The sequence below is a fragment of the Sinocyclocheilus grahami genome, unplaced genomic scaffold, assembly GCF_001515645.1.
Source record: "Sinocyclocheilus grahami isolate Dianchi unplaced genomic scaffold, SAMN03320097.WGS_v1.1 scaffold563.1, whole genome shotgun sequence".
Classification (NCBI taxonomy): Eukaryota; Metazoa; Chordata; class Actinopteri; order Cypriniformes; family Cyprinidae; genus Sinocyclocheilus; species Sinocyclocheilus grahami.
The window spans coordinates 919,173-937,966 of record NW_015505742.1 but is presented as its reverse complement, the minus strand read 5'-3'; the positions used below and the strand labels follow the sequence as shown (position 1 = coordinate 937,966).

The window sequence follows — 18,794 nt, the reverse complement described above, 5'->3', positions numbered from 1 at the left end:
GGACTGTGCATGTTTTAGATGGAAAACTCTAGATACTAAAAAAAAGAAAGATAAATTCTGTGAGAGAACAGAATACATTGGGGGGAAAAAATATGTTGAACCCCAACTGTAAATGACAAAAGGATAAAAGCAACCATATGACATAGTTAGAAATGTTTATAAGCCAAAGGCAATTCCGTCAGACAGTACTACTCAAGGCAGATACGGAAACATGCGTCAATATGAAGACGTGAGGCCACAGAATGATGCATCCTGATGGATTCTTCTCAGAAGACAAAGAAGCTACAGCTGTCACCGTCTGGGCGTCTGCAACTCAGAGGAGGAACACCGTAGACTTTATACTGTCATACAAACCACATGCTACACACACAAACACGCTACTCGCGGCAACAATAAGCCCAGACTGACTGGATGGACATGAAAGGTATTAGGATATCACCATATCAAAGTGTGCTTAAATGCATTCACACCGTACTATTCCGCATGGTGGGGAAAAACAGATGAAAGCCTCGTTCTTTTGTTCCAACGTTAAGCCTCAGTTGGAGCACAGTCATTAGCGGGGATGATGGCTCTTTACATGGGGAAGCGTCATTCTTGTCATCTGCCTCCTGCTCGCTGTCTCTCCAGACGCACGGGAATCATCAATGGACCAAAGGACTGATTCTCAGGCTCCCTTTCTCCTCAGAGATTATGTTTCTCATGAAAAATGACTAAAACCCCCTTCGCTGAGCCTAAGCAACACTTTTTCTGTCTTCACTCTGATCAATGCCTTGACAACGGTAAACGTGTTGTATGCATGTGACTAACACGCATAAATTGAGAGATGGCAGGAAAATATCAAAAGGTGCTTGAAGAAGAACGGGACAGCAACTGCTAGAATCCAGATGGAGGGAAACTAAAAATGAAAAGTCAATTTAAACAGTCGATATTATTGATTTACGTGTTCACCTCCCACTGACTTCAACCGCTGCATCGTCCTTATTAGTGGGGCTTGTTAAGGCATGGATCACTATTACTATTGCTCACACTGATTTGAACAAACCGCTGACCACTAATCTTTGGTGCAAAACACATGGAGCAGTATTTCTTAAACACTCAATCAATGACGTCTCAGATGTGTTTTGGTGTGATTCTTTAAAGAAAGCAAATTTTGCCTGGTGGACAATAAAATGCATCCACAAATAATAAAAAACAACCACCTAGCAACCCCCCAGAACACCCCAGCAACAACACTGTAATGACAAAATCTTAACAACCATATAGCAACTTCCCAGAAACAATCCAGAACACCCACAAAGCAACGCGGTACAACCAGTCATTATTGATAACTAACACAAAAACTACAACTATTTTAAAGAAAGAAAGATAAATTCGGTTATTGAAATAAAGTTAAACTAAAATAAAATGGCAGTAGCAGATGAAAAAATTTAACTAAAAAAAAAACTAAAACTGAAATAAAAATAGATTAAAGTGAAGAAAAGATTTAAAACATTAAAATCTAAAAATATATAACATATACAAATATTTACATATATATACACACACACACATATATATTTACATATACATACATACATACATACACATGCATATTATATATGTATGTCAAATATATAACAGATATACATAAAATATAATATTTACATTATATATATACACACATATATATATAAATGAGCTTTGTAAAAATCTACGCGTTTCAGAAAGGCGGGGCATAGAGGAGAAACAATAATGTACAGTATGTGGAAAATAATGTGTTTTTTTAACCTTAAACCACAAACACATTTCATTACACCAAATACACAAAATAATGTTCTTTTTAGCAACATCATATGACCCCTTTAACTCTTGCAAGTGAAGATATTATTTTAGCTAAAAACAGCTGGAAGGTCTTTTAAGTTTCTGTGAGAGCAAGTTTAGAAACGTGTCTCATTACAAATCTATCTGTAATCATCTGTCTACGAAAAAATTTCCAAATGCATGTTAAACTCACAGCACATGCAGAAATGGAGTTCACTGCATTTACTATGACACTGCATAACAGAGCATTAGTGGCCACCCAGAACCCCCTAGCAACCGCATAGCAACACTCACAGCACACTAGCATCTGAAGACAATGTCAAAGTCTAATTTCTCCTTGCATCAGTCAATATGTTCGTAACAATCATATTCACATTCGTTGAAATATCACCTTGATTTTAGGTGTACAACTCCTACAACAACACACACACAGAACCTCTCTGACATCTTCAAAGGCAGTGCGCTGAATGTCTTAATCAGACAACAATCACAAGGGAGCTTGGGTCTACAGTCCAAGACAAAGAACCAAGAAAACAGCCTCTAGAACAAGACCCTAAAGCCACGGCCGTCTCCACCCCCTCCACACAGGCCAGCAGTGAGGGTGAGCTGAGGTTAGGGACCCTCAGGGTAGCCCCGGGCTGCCTTTCATTAAAACACAAAATTATCCTTTTATTCAAGGAACCCACGGTGTAATCTGATTAACTTGCAGAGCAAGAGGAGATCCAGCGAGGTAACGGGATTAGACAGCAGACTGGGTGGAGAACAGGAAGGAGGAACAAAGATGGTGGTTTCACATGAAAGGTACACTGCAGTTTAAGAGTTTGGGTTCAGAATTATTATTTTTTTTACTTTTATTCAATGGTTTCTGTAAATGTAAAACGTTTTAAGACATTCTTTAAGCAAATTTAAGTAAGGGAACAATGCATCAACATGTTCTCTTAATGTAAATGTCTGGTCTTAGCAGTACTTCAAAGTGTGAAAATACAACTTCCAACAGATCTCCATTACTTTGTAATAAGAAGTTTTGTTTTATGAGAAACTGAACAAAATGTAGTGTGCTTATGATTAAAACAAGAACAAAAATTTGCCAATGGGCTCAGAAAAATCAACTTCATTCAAAGGGAAAACAAGTTTTCATACCCCATTGATAGATAGTTGTTCTTATTTTAAGCATACATTTGATTCATCTTGTTACATTTTTCAGAAAACAAGACTTATTAGCTTAATATGGCATCTCAAGTAAAAGTATCTTGATTTAAGGATATTTAGATATTTGTATTGGAAAATAAAACAAAAATACTGAGGAAGATTGTATTTTTGTTTTTTTTTGAGTGCATGCAACATTCAATGCCATGACTTACAATCTTACAGACCTTTCAAGGCCTTAATTTGTGAAAGCAGGAATAAAGTCTTTTAAATGCATACATGTATTAAATTGGCTAAAAATGACAGTAATGACATATAATTATAAAAAATGTTAATAAATGACATTTATAATAATAATAATAATAATAAATTAATAAAAGAAAAGTTGTTAAAATATTTTACAATATTATTGTTGTTATTATTTTAATACTTTGCTGGTACTATGTTAGTTATCGTACTTTCATAAAATATTATGGTGCTGCCAAGACGTCCAAACAAGGTGTATGATCACACTAGTATCCAATGATGATACAGTGGTAGTTTGTTGAAAAAAAAAAAAATAATAAATTATTAGAATTTTAGTATTATGTCTTGAATTGAGTAACAAACCCATTACGTTGAGTCCACAAACACTTCTGATTCTCTAACCTCCCACTCATTCTCTTATCACTCAACTCTGTCTGGGTGATTAATGGCATATTGATCGCTCCGTCTGCATGTGATTAATGAAGAATGCATCTCAGCAACATATCACCTTCTATTGAGCGCCATTACCGCTTGCACCGATCACCATCCCTCTACCACTAGATTGGGCTGAGGATAAGCTAATGCTCCCCCATAATACTCCAGCGCTCACCCACCCAAAGTCAGAACGCTGAAGGTGGAGTCAATAACTATTTGTCTTCATATTCATTGGATGGTGATGAGGAGCTGTCGGACTTGATGAACCGTCCCGGTTTAACCTTGGATACAAAGACTCTAAACTCCAATCAAGCCGCATTTGACTATTTCTGAACATTCAGAAACCTTAGCATGTGACTTCTGAGGATCCACAGCAGAAAAAAAAAGATTCAGCTATTATCTCTTGGCTGAAAACTGACATTTTATTGAGCTGCTGGCTCATAGAAATTGATTCTCTTCTCCAATAAATTTGCCTTAACACTACTTCCCATAATAGAAAAGAACAAGTCTATTTTGAAAAATATGCAAAAAATGAAATGATCAGCACTGTTCAGACTACTGGAGTTTAGAAACGTCTCCATCATCAATTAAAAATATCGTTTTAGCTGACTCTCTGTCTTTATCATGTGAAACCACCTCTATTAGCAAGGATATTGTCATGCGGGTTTAATACACCAACCGGTGACTGCTTAAACTTACCACCACATTAACAAAAGGGGGACCCCAGTGAACATGGCGGACCCCCTGAAACACAGAGACATGAAACTGACAGTAGTAAAAGAAGGCCAAGCTTCCCAATAATGCAAGCACAAACTGAACAAACACTTTATCAAGCCACATTTTCTAAGTCATAAAATTGAAAAGTGCTCACGAGTAAACTTGTATGCACTGAAAGTTTCAAACAAGTATTTAGTGGAAATGCATAGGTTTACATTGCATATTATTTTAGTGCATTAACTTGCATTATGAGAATGTAGACTCAATCAAAATGCACTGATACAATGCAATGTTATGCTTCCCAGACTTTAATGGTCACATGTTGGGTCACATAATATCCACTTTAATATATATATATATATATATATATATATATATATATAGTTATAATACAGACATATATCATATATGGTTCATTTCAAATTATTTTGATCTGGTGTAGCATATACACAACCAATCAAAAGTTTGGGATCAGTAAGATTTTTTTTTTAAATGTTTCTGAAAGAAGTCTCTTATGCTCATCATTGCTGTATTTATTTGATCAAAAATACAGCAGAAACGGTAATACTGTAAAATATTATTACATTTTAAAATAACTGCTTTCTATTTGAATATATTTTAAAACAAATTGTGCTCCCTTTTGATCAATTTCATGCATTCTTGCTGAATAAAAGAATAAATTTCTTTAAAAAATAAATACTATTAATTTTTTTAAATCTTACAGACCCCAAACTTTTAAACGCATTGTACATATCGCATATACAAATTCAATACAGCACATCTCAAAGTTTGAAAACTCAAAATCTGAAAGAAAGCGATGAATGACACCTCATGCCCTTTACAGAATAAACAGAAAAGATCCATGAAGAAAAGCCCAGAGGGTTAAAAGAAAACAAAGTGCATGCAAAGACTTAAAAATATTTTATTTCAAAAGAAAACTTATACAGAAGCAACACAGAAACAAAGCAAAAGAAAAGCAGACATTAATAAATAAGTGAAAATACAAGCATGTGCATGATGTTAGTACAATAGCAGGACGCAGGAGAGAAGAACAAGCACTTTCTCATGAAGTCAAAGAAAAACAAGGAAAAGAACAATCTTCAGTCTGTCAAAAAATTAATCTGCAATGATTAAATTTCAAGGACCTCCTCCCCAAATGTCCTTGATGATACTGCAATGCCTCACATGGCAACTTATCTAACTGATCCCAATTTATAACTGAAAATATTTTCAAGAGTTTTGTTTGGGAAAATGAGCTGTTTGGGGACAAAAATGTAATCTATTGACAGATTTTTTTTAATCGCAAGCCTATTTTTCTCTTCTCCTCATAGGATAGCAATAGTACGTTAAAGCTAGATTTAAATCTCAGAACAGGAGGACATTAAAACCATTTCCTCCTTTTAGCCAAAGCATATGTTTGCATGTCCTCGTGCACAATAACTAACAATCAGAGGTCACCTGAGAGCCTGTGATGTGGATAGAGGTGATACCGGTGGGCTGCGGCCAGGGTCTTGGGTTCAGAGGCCCTGCGGGGAAGCGGTCTGTAGCGGGACACATGGTAAGGTACAGGAACTGGGCATACCTGAGCAGGCGAGCGCTCCACAGCACGCAGAACCACCAGCTGGATGGTTCCTCTGAGGTTCCCTTCAGTCGACATGGAGTGCCGCAGTGTTTCCATGGCCTCATGGTTGGAGCGTCCGAGCAGCGATTCGCTATTAACCGCTATCAGCTGGTCATTGATACGCAAGCGACCGTCCTGCAAACAAAAGAAGACACACACCATTGTTACATGTGCAAACTACTGAGAAATTATAGGAAGCAAACCTCTACGAAAAAAAGCCTTTCTAACAAGTTTTAGCTAATAGCTAGACTAAACCTCACCTTAAAGAGAGGCTAAATTCATTTTAAATATCTTACATTTTTATTAGTCTTATAATTTGCATTATTGCATCCCAAATAGTACTAGTTATAGACAGATTAATGGAATAAAAGCTCTAAAATATTTACTATAATACTAGATAAGAGACAGTGAGAGAGAGAACGAGAGAATGAATGTAGATATATAATTTACCTAAAGATTCAGTGCAGTATTTAAAAAACTACAAACCAGTTATAGATACATTAATCAGATTAAAAGATCTTAAATTTTTACTATAATAATGGACGATGTGTCTTTTACCTATTAATTCAGTTTGCATTTAAAATTAAATATAAAAGTAAATAAATAAATAAACAAACAAATAAATTAATTAATCAATAAATAAATACCAAGAAAACAAAACTGCATAAAAAATATTCAAATATTTACATGTTTTCTATAATAAGATATATTATTTACTAATAAATACAACGGTGTATTTAAAATTAAATTAAAAATGGAATACAAAAAAACAACTAAGTAAAAAAAACACAAATCATATCACAGTTATAGTTAAAGGCAGATTAATCAGATAAAAAGCTCTTAAATTTGTATTATTTTATAAAATTATACTATAATATTAAAAGGTATAGAATTATATATATTCACAGCAGCATTTAAAATATTAAACATTTAAAAAAAACTAAACTTAAAAATAAATACAAAATTAACAAATTAATTAAAACAAATAAAATAAGAATAATGATTACAATTATGATTACAGCATTAAAGTTAAAGCTTTTAGTCTGTTTTGTGAATTAATTGTTCTTTTGAACTTATTTTCAATAAACCACCACTATTTTGGGGGGTAAATCTGAATTGCTGAATTACTGTCACACTGAAACATGTAGTTAAGTTAGGACCACCGCTACTTTTAGCTAGCTACTCCCAACACTAAAGCTCTATAGTGTGATTTAAAAACATTTATGCAGTGTAGCCCCACTGTTAAATGTTTAATGCATCCCACTATGAATTCAGACACAATTACGGATGCATATCATTAGCGTGAAAGGGCTGGGCCGGGCCGGGCCGGAATGAATTGGATTAAGGTTCACAGCTGTGGTTTCCTAAATAAAACTGAGCTGAGGAGGAACAAAAGAGATTAGCAGCTAAAAGCCACTGGAGCCGCTAAAGACTCCTGAGAGTCTGTGTCACGGCGGATGATCCTGACCCCTGGGCGAGGTCACTGACCGCAGACCACCGATACTGACCCGGGAGGGGGTCTCCGGCAGGACAGACACAAACACTTGCGCCCATCTATTGAGAAACTATGCTCATGCATACATAAGCAGACAGTCTGGAAACTCGCAACCTAAGACGGCCTTGTGAAAGACGCTACCTCATAAAGAGCTCTAAAGATAACCTACGACATGTTTTTCTTCATTACTTTGTATTACGATAATTTATTCCAGAAATTAGAATGCAGCTTTTTTTATATATTCATGCTCATTTGATCTCAATCTTGGAGTGTAAATGTTAGAGGAGCAGCAGAAAGTGTGAGAGAGAGAGTGAGTGTGATAAGGGTGAACGGCAGAAGTCAAATGAAGAGCTCAGCCTTTGAAAATGTCTATTTCTTTGAGCGTCTCTCTGATGGGGTCTGTGACGCAGCTCGCTCTCTGAGCCCACTCTCCACTGGAGTGCTGATAGGGGCCAGAGACACAGCTCCACCTGTGAGCCCACTCTTGATTACAGTGCTGATAGGAGACAGTAGATGTGCTCTTATCTGCACACAGACACAACACCTGCTGCCTGACTGGATTGATTGCGGAGAGAAGAGGAGCATTCATATTTCTATAGCGGCACTAGGTGAGGTTAACCTGTAATAACAGACACGGCATATCCCAAACCAAAATGATAAAGCTTAATAGGCTATGAAAAAGGCCATTTTCATAAATCATCTTTTTTTTCAGTTTGGGGCCACTTTGGGTGAATCAAAATTACCATACTACAGTATATTCGTATGTTTGTATTGGTTCTCCAAATCATAGTAGTAGTTACAGACAGATTAATCTGACAATATTTGGATTTTAACTTCAACCGTCAACTATGCCTTATCAATGTACATTTTTGTATCTATGTACAATATTTTATAGTAAATTTCTTATTCATATTATGTTAACTGATAAGCTTAAATTAGTTAATGTAATAGCTAACATAAAATAATATGAAAAATGTTTCCCAGTGATGTTATCATTAACTAAAACTAATAAAACTTGTTGTTTTTGTAAAATAAAATAAAATAATTTAGTCACAACTAACCAAAATAAAACAAAGTTGTAAAACTAGTTTTATTTTAGTTTAGTTAGTTAAATTATACTGAAATAAAAAGAAACTGAATGACAATGAAATGAAAGCTAAAAAATATTTAAAACCAAAAGCACTTTACAAAATTACTAAAACTTACATTAAAATTAAATTAACAATTGAAAATAGACAACAAAAAACTAATTTAAGCATTAATACATACTATAATAGTATATAAATAATACAAAAATGGCACTAATTTTACAACATTTATTATCCTAATGTTAATTTTTACATATACGATTCTTTATGTATTTTTTAACGAACTGCATAAACATCATTGTGTTATGAACAAAATTATATTTATATATTTATAATGGTATATGTATTTAGTTACTAATTTTTAAAGGTAAAATAATGCATTATGAACAGTATATTTACATATAACAGTATACTAGATTTATAATAGTGCATGTATGTTTTTATTTATAGACATTTTAAAGGTTTTTAGTAGTTTTCAGGCATAAATTACAACTGTATGCCATTGTGTAAAGAAATACACAGGATTGGAGCGACTTTCATGATTGGAGCTCTCAGACGAATGGACGTGGGGTGAATGAGCTGCTCTTTACCTTGTGTGCAGCACCGCCGTGGATGATGGACTTGATGAAGATGCCCAGGTCTTCCCCGGTCTCTCTGGACTTATTACCCTTCAGACTGACCCCTAGACCAGCTGAGCCGGAGTCACTCAAAGGAACTTCAAACATCAGCTGCTCTCGCCCGTCCTCCGAAAGCAGCAGACCTGATGGCTCTCCTTTCTGCAAATAACACACACACACACACACTTAGGGCTGTATCTCAGTTGACATTCAAAATCATGTGAATCTTAGCATTTATCCCAGTTCAACATCGTACCCCATTGCCTACAACTGCATTACTGCACATGTCATTTTTGCTTGCGTTTGCAAACTACGAGAAAAGTGGAAATTATTGTCAGTGGTAATCGACGGTATGTCACAGATGCTCGATAGAGTTTAATACGTATTAAACCTGGAACACTCCAATAAGATAATGATGAAGTGATTTTCATCTAAATCTTGAGATGAATGAATATTAGCCTACCTTTAAGAGTTTAGGGCTCAGTCAGATTTTTTAAATGTTTTTGAAAGAAGTCACTTATTAAGCCTGCATTTATGTGATCAAAAATACAGTAAAAACAGAAATATTATTACAATTTCAAATAACTGCTTTCTATATTAATATATTTCAAATAGAATGTATTCCTTTGATTCAAAGCTGAATTTTCAGCATCATTAATCGAGTCTTCAGTGTCACAGAAATCATTCTAATATACAGATTTGCTGCTCAAGAAACATTTCTTACTATTATTGATGTTGAAAACAGCTGATTAATATTTTTGTGGAAACACAATTTTCAGGATTTGTTGATGAATAAAAACTTCAAAAGGACATTCAAAGAAAAAAAAAAAAAGAGAGATTTTAGAGATGGATCCCAGTTCAAATAAAGCCAGATGAACCGAGTGGATGAGGAAGGAATAATGATGGATGAATATATAAAGCAGGGTTAGGACAGAATGAATGCATGTCTAATGGAGAGGCAGGAAAACACGTTGGGGGTCATTTGATTTGAACGTGAAAGAGTGAGATCATGAGAACGTGCCAGTTCAAAAGGAAACATAATAAGCTTTTGTCAGAGATTCATTTAGGAGGATGGGGGTTGGGGAACGACATCGTTTAAGACTAATAACTCATTATTGAGCATACTTACGCACACACACTCACAACTACCCACACATTTCACTTCTCTCTTTGCTTGCTTTGGCTTCAAAACATCATATCAAAGAGCCCAAGGGTGTCAGTGCCATGGTCTTTGACCTTTTCTCCACATCATTTCCTTCTTCTCACCACTATCGCATCAATAAAACATGGCAAAATAGCCTAGAATAAAGTGCGATGGCTAAACGTGACCGACATCGTTCTGGAAACCACATTAAGCAACAGCATTAGCCTGTTGGTAAGCTCCTGTGGAAATGGGCCAGGAAGTAAAAGAAACAAAAATGACTTTGTAGGAACACAAAGTTGGGCAAAAAGCATTAAGCAAGAGCTAACGATGAAAAATAGGAGGGCCAATGGGGCAAAGCTTCAAGTAGTCCTTTTAGCGTGTCCTCTTACTGATGATAATGTGTCGTACATGGCCTAAGGCGGACGACAAATCAGTTTTAGCACACAATAAAAGGCCTGTTTGTAAGTGAGGTCAAACTTTGGTCCCAGCGAGAATATCAGATTGTCTGAGATGCCGCTCTGGTAGTCCTATCAACACTCCAGGCCCAGACTTCACATGAAGACCTCCTGAGGGCAAATACACACTCACATGCTCTCACAGACACAATATGATAGACTGTTTTAACTAAAGTGCATGAGTAAAAGCTGGCAAAAAAGGTCAGTGGCACTGGAAAGTAAAAAAAGAATCCGCGTCAGGAATACGTGGAGAAAGATAAACAGCTTTGACTTGACAGATAAAAACAGGCCTATAGGCAATGCAAATAAAAACATATTTGGGCACTTGCAACTATTTTAATATTAGTGTTAGTAATTATCATTAATATTAACTGCAATTATTATTATTAATCATTATTAATATCAAAACATTATACTTAAAGGAACACTCCACTATTTTTGAAAATAGGCTCATTTTCCAACTCCCCTAGAGTTAAACAGTTGAGTTTTACCGTTTTCGAATCCATTCAACCGATCTCTGGGTCTGGCGGTAGCACTTTTAGCTGTAGCTTAGCATAGATCATTGAATCTGATTAGACCGTTAGCATCTCGCTAAAAAATTACCAAAGAGTTTCGATATTTTTCCTATTTAAAACTTGACTCTTCTGTAGTTACATCGTGTACTAAGACCGACAGAAAATTAAAAGTTGTGATTTTCTAGGCCGATATGGAAATATATGAAATATACAGTATATATGCAACTACACAAACTTAGTGCCGGTCACGTTGGAAGTTACCTAGCTGGGGACTATTTTTAGGCGCTGCGTAATATCATTGCGCCTGCTGCACCCATGGTACGGCAGCAAAGTTCCTTGATTATTACGCCGGAATGAGAGTATAGTTCCTAGCCATATCAGCCTAGAAAATCACAACTTTTAATTTTCTGTCGGTCTTAGTACACGATGTAACTACAGAAGAGTCAAGTTTTAAATAGGAAAAATATAGAAACTCTTTGGTCATTTTTGAGCGAGATGCTAACGGTCTAATCAGATTCAATGATCTATGCTAAGCTACAACTAAAAGTGCTACCGCCAGACCCGGAGATCGATGAATGGATTGAATGGAAAATGGTAAAACTCAACCGAAATGAGCCTATTTTCAAAAATAGTGGAGTGTTCCTTTAATATTAATAGGTTATATATTATAGAAATAGCAATTAACAACTGTATTAATAACAATTAACGTCAATATTAAATCATATTAATATCACTTATTAATATCATTGTCAATTGAAAAGTATTAATACATTATTATTAACTGATAATATTATTAAGTAATAATATTAATAGGATATTACATATTACACTAATAGGAATTATTTCAGTATAAAGAGCATTTAATATTGATCAATTGATAATATTAATAATTTTTTATTAATATTAATACTACTTAATATGCACTAACTATAATGTTATACATAATTAATATTAACAGTAACTAACATTACTATTATTTCTTATTTTTCTTCAAATAATAATAATAATATCAAAATTAATACCTAATAGGAGTAAACATTATTAAAATCAATGCTAATAATTAATATGAATATAGGATAAAATATATTATACTACTGGGACATACTAACATTAGAGATAATTAACTAATAATATTAACATCAATAAATGTCATCAATATTAATATTACTAATTAATAATGACATTATATAAAAATTACATAGGGAAGCCTGTTTCTGTCACAGTCAAAAACAAAAGTTTTTTTTCTAAGAATCTCATGATGTAAACTCACAATTCCGAGTTCCGAGGTACAATTCTGAGGGGGAAAAAAGACTATTTTCTTTCAATCTTAATTCTGACTTTATAACCCACAATTACGTATTATAAAGTCAGAATTGTGAGATGTAAATTCGCAATTGGGTGGAAAAAAATTCAGAATAAGCAGTCGCAATTACCTTTTTTAATTTTATTTAGTGGTGGAAACAAGCTTCCATACAGGCAAAACTGATACTGCAATGAAACATAACATTGTTATCCTGAACATTTTCCATTTTATAATATTTGAGCAACAAATATCCTCTTCCTCTTATTCTGGAAGCAGTCCTATAATACCCTACCAAATTCACAAAGAAAAAAGCTGCAACACAAAACCCAAACTTTGATCAATTTACCGCGCTAATCGAGAAAATGCAATGTGATTCACAAGTCTTTGTGTCATTTACACAAAAATAATGCACGGGAAATGTGTTTTGATGCCCCTGGCTAAAAGTCAATGCACCTTAACCCAGATACTGAACTAAATTAGAATTGATGTCAGAAGGCCGTTTGCTATTACATGAAAGCATCTACAGTTTTTATATTACGCACAGCTTTTTTAAAAAGAAGTGGCCGTGACCCAAATAACAAATATAATTAAATGGGTCATGACAAAGCAGAACACATCCTGTGTGTAGGAAGAGGAATTATTATTAAGACCATCTCAAGGACATCTAAATGCTCCACCAGCCCTGTGAACGACCTCTCTTCCTGTGAGTACAACTGTGTGCAATGTGCTGTCTGACCCCCTCCATCCTCACAGAAAACCTGTCCGAATCAAACACCAAACTCTACAGACCCTTCAGAGTCCACATTATGATTGTAAATTGGTTACAAAAATACATATTCGGCTTTTACAGCAAACTTCCTGTGAGAATATCACATTACATTGGTGATATTAGATAGACTAAAGAGTGGACTTTAGATCATTTATCTTAAATATAAGTGTACCTTGTCAAGTGAAACACCACAAAAATCACTAAATATAGACATTTTATTATTATATTAAAGACATTTTTGCTGTGCACACTGGAAAGATCTAAAAGCATGTCTAGTGGGCACAAAAAAGAAAAATCTTACATTACAATTTAATTTGATGTTTGACTGATTTATTGCTACTGGCTATCAGATATAATTATTATGTTGCTGCAGATATTAATTCCACCTACTGCATTCATTTACCCTCACAGTACATGACAAATTGATGCCAAATCCAGTCAGCTTATCTTTAATGCAATGGCGATATTTAGGCATTTACAGTTTGCCAAAGCAATCTCATTAATATACATTTACACGACAAGCCCACAGATTCTTGCATTTGTCTGATAATTGAAAACTCATTTCTACACAATAATTCAAAAGAAAAATACGCGAATCCACCAGAAGTTTATCAAATACTTACAGTATATCTATTTAAAAATAAATGTATATATTCCAATGTCTATTTTTTTTATTAATTGTTAATTAAGTAGTAATGATATTAATAACATTTTTTTTTTTTATAAATAAATAAGTGTCACTTAATATTAACTGCTACTAATACTAAAATCAATAATACTATTAGTATTATATGTTACAGCCTATTAATATGAATTATTAATGCCATTATTAATAATGTTTATTGATATTTATCATTAGTACTGACATTGATAATACATATTAATAATAATATTGGTTAATATTAATTAATAATTATCAACAGATACAGCAATAAAGTGGTATTAGCATTAATTACATTTATTAATATTACCTTTTAATATTGATATTGATAGCTATTACTACAAATATCCATTCCTATTAGTATAATTAGTACACATTTACATCTATATTTCAATAATTATTTTATCTCCTTGTTCGCCTCATTGGCTAATAATCTAGTAACACTAAATAATAATCATAATAATCATAATCATAATAATAATAAAATTTGCCATGTTTTTTGGGCACGTGTCACGGTTTTCTTTCAAGTACTTCAAGTGGCCGATCAATGATCTAGACCAGCTTGAACCAGTTAAGGACCATCCTGTGCCAGTTAGAAACCAGCTAAACACCATAAGATGGTTTTAGCTGGATTTTCCAGCAGGGCCGGACGTTTCGGCGACACCAACTTTCACACATCCAGGATGTCCAGTCACCGTGACCAGATCCCAAAGGGCTTCAGTCAGAAAAACAAGACTTTAACTCTGTCAACGATCTCTAAACACGAATCACGCAGACTGATCCATCACACAGAAGGACACCATGTAGCTGCTAACAGGATGGACATTTATGGTGCAAGCTAACAAGCTAGTTTCCTGTCCAAAGATCTGCTGGATTCTAGCAGACTCTTATAAAAGATGTTTTATTTTTGCTAATGGCTGATCATTAGCCAAATCTGCTCTTTGGGAATTAAGATGGTATATTTTGTGCTGACAGTGGGTGGTAAAAGAAACTGACGAATACTGTATGAAGGTGGGTGTTTATGGAGAGTATTTCAGGTTTGGATACATTCGTTAGTTGGAATGAAATATAAATACACACACACACACACACACACACACACTCACACTCATATCCTCTAAAAAGGCAGATGGTGAAATCTACTCAACACTGTCATTATATCTGTTCATACTCTTCCATTCTCTGAAAAATATTTCTCTCGAGTGTGTCATTTTTCCTTTTGCCTGCCGTCGCATTTCTGCCGTAATTTACCCTGGCTAAGCAGTGGCACAGCTAACCCACTTTGAATTTGAATAGGGTGGAAAAATGGAGGAGGTTTTTCTCTGTGAATAGATACTGCAGTGCAGCTCTTTATGACGTTTTTTTTGTGCCTAACGAGAATTAATGGTCCAATAATAGTCAGTGTCAATGACATACAGCTGCTCTTCTTGAACAGATCTGGGACAGCAAAGATTTAACAAAGTACAAAGCAGCTAAATCCATAAATAAACCCCAAATTTAACCATGCACGAGTTTTAATTTTGCAATGTAACACACAATGTTTTAAGTAATAAAAATAAATAAATAATAATAATTAATATATTATAAAAATGAGATATAATACTACTTGCATTTATTTTTCAAATTCAATATATATTATTATAAAATAAAATAGCAATGATAATATTATATAGAAGGCTCTAGGGAATTTGATTAATAGAGAAGTTCTGGCCTGATATGTACAATCTTAGCCATCAAAAACCTCATTGAGGAAGTAATGCATGGGAGAAATGACTGTTTGTAATAACGATTATGAATTGCTTGGCAGCAGTCACATAACACAGGCACGTACACGTGTGTGTAGGTGACCCGTCTAAACCCAAGGCCTTTGATGAGCAGACACTACAGTGCAAATGAACTGAGGATAGACAGAGACACAATGAAGGGATGTGGTCTTTCTTCCTGTGATGCGGGATCCAGGGGCGCCACAATAGCGGTTTTACTCATTGTTTGGTTGCTAATGAGGGTCTGATGTTTAGAAGAAAAATAGAGATGCTTTGAAAAGGGTCAGCGATCAACACCCACCGCGTGTAACATCTGGGAGAGGAGATGGACCAGCGTTGGCCCGAGGCTTCCTGTTAAACCGCCATGTCGTGTGCACAACTTCCTGTCACACGCTGATTCGACACTTTCAATGTTAAGGAGGGCACTGGTGGGGTTTTGTAAGGTTGTCTGAATAGCCATGTCTACAGTATGAGACTTCTTGGCCAATTTTATTATCCGTTGTTTTTTTTGTTTTTTTTAAAAGTCTAAATGATTGGAAAAGGAGTAGTTTGAGGTACTATTAATAAATAAAAAAAATAGTATGTGACCAGTTACAAATAATTATAAATAAATAAATATTTACATCCATATATTTTGATCTTAGTCTTAGTACAAAAGATTATCTGGCTCATAACGAGGTGGTGGGTAGGTTACAATTTGGGATACCATATGAGCTTGCCAACATCTACATTGCCCACTCTCGTAACACAGTTTTGGTCTGCATTTTACATTATATTCACAACCTGGCAGCCGTGCACATTTTTTTTGCTGTTTTTGTTGTTTTAATAGAATTTGAATTTAATAAAACAGAATTATTGGAATTAATATTAGGAATTTCATTTTTTTTAATCAGTTTTCAAAATGTAGAGTGTTCATTACATTATAATAATATTATAAAAATTATAATAACTTAATACAATTTAATTTAATAAAAAAAGAACCACTATATATACAGTATCTAATTTTACCAGTAAATTCAAATAGGTTCTACATTAGTTTACTGTACAATCATGCACTGCCATAAACATGTATTTTATTTTTTTTAAGTAAGTGACAATATTTTTGAAAAAATGTATTGCATTATTTTGAAATGTATGTAGTCTGTAACAGAGCATGTGTGTCTAACATAATTCTGTATTTTCAGCTAAGCAGAATCATGAATATTTCTATTCTGGTGTCACCATTGTCCTTTTTATTTGGTGATTAGGAAAAAGACCAAGTCTATTTAAGTTTACACATAATACCAAAAATGGTAATACCAAACTTACCAAAGAGTGTTTTTTGTCATTATGACAATGTGAGAAAGAAATATTTAAGATTTTGTTTAGGTCACATTTCAGCAATCATTTTTAACTCATTGATCAAAAACATTTCTATCAATATACTATACATTTAGATAAGAATAATAAATATAATTACTAGAGCTGTCAGTCGATTAAAACTTTTAATCTAATTAATTACATGATGTTTCGATTAATTAATCTAATTAATCGCAAAATAAATTTGACTGTGAAATTACCCACAAACGATTATTTAAAGATATTTTTGTGTTAAATGAGAAAGTATCAAGTAGAGATTACAAATTGTAGCTTTAGAAACATTTTATTTGATTCAACAAAAAAAAATATTACACAAACATTTAGGCTACAACGGCCTAACAAACTATGGAACATAAAAGAAGATAATTAGAGAAACATCTCAGTATTTCTTGTTCATACAATGAAAGTCATTGGCAGTGTTGGGGGTAACGCATTACAAGTAACGCAAGTTACGTAATCAGATTACTTTTTTTCCAAGTAACTAGTAAAGTAACACATTACTTTTTAATTTATAAGAAAATATCTGAGTTACTTTTTCAAATAAGTAACGCCAGTTACTTTTTTCCCCATTTATTGATTGAAAGCTCTCCTGTCCCCTTGTTGAGAGAAATCGGGAGTAAGATGTTACTTTAGTTCTAGAATAAATGTGAACAAGCATTCATTCATTTCACTCAAATCAGATTTAGTTTTCCTCAAAATTAATAAAAACAGCTGAACGCAATTAGGAAGTAACACAATATTGTAATGCATTACTTTTAAAAGTAACTTTCCCCAACACTGGTCATTGGTAACCAAAACAGCTTCGTTACCAACAGTCTTAAAAATACCAAAGTCCCTTTAATGGTATTCTATAGTCTTTGAAAATACCTTCTTTTATGTTCCACAAAAGAAAGGTTTGAAACAATATGAGGGACGGGAGAGTAAATGATGACAGAATTTAAAAAATGTTGAGTGAACTATCCCTTTAATGTTTTTATTATTATTATTATTATTATTAAATGATACTCTAAATAAGAAACTAAATCTGCCAGCAGGTGGCGGTAAATGTAATTCATTTGATTCGTTCAAACGGCTGATTCATTCAGGAATTAAGTAAATGGGCTGTTTATGAATGGGCCTTTGAATCATTGATTCACACGATTCGTTCAAAGCGCAGATTCATTCAGAAACTAAACACCGCTGTGCTGCTCGGAGATGCACAACAATTCTGCTATGGCTTTAAAGGTAATATATTATTTGCAAAATTGAGCAAAACCACATAATATTGTGTTTAAAATATAACACAATATCAACTTCTTATTTACTGAACTGTTGTATAAAATCACATTTAAACTTGTGATATTCGGGACAAAATCAGCACTCGTGTAATAGCCTACTGCTCTCCCTGCTCGATATAAAAATGAGACAAAAACACATACAAGGGCATTTTTGCACCAGTATCTTGAATTTTAGGGCATAACTGCAACATACTTTATGGAGTTGTTGCCCTGCATCATATTTGTCAACAGCCAACTATATGAAATGTAAGACGATGTACAGATCTGGGGGTGGGGCCAGTGCATTAACTGCGTTAACATATTTTAATCGCGTTATTTTTTATAACTAATTAATTAAGTTAATGCATTAAACTGACAGCCCTAATATATATATATATATATAT

The 18,794-nt window shown here is 33.9% G+C and overlaps 1 protein-coding gene across 1 annotated transcript in view; it reads right to left on the bottom strand.

Annotated features, from left to right (window-relative positions):
- LOC107556285 (partitioning defective 3 homolog B-like) overlaps positions 1-18,794 on the bottom strand; it is a 94,824-nt gene that overhangs the window by 72,134 nt on the left and 3,896 nt on the right. Inside the window, exons 4-5 of the mRNA XM_016239355.1 lie at positions 9,139-9,324; positions 5,927-6,100 (exon numbers count right to left, since the gene is read on the bottom strand). Coding sequence (XP_016094841.1) covers positions 5,927-6,100; positions 9,139-9,324 — 360 coding nt within the window. The remainder of the gene's footprint in view (positions 1-5,926; positions 6,101-9,138; positions 9,325-18,794) is intronic.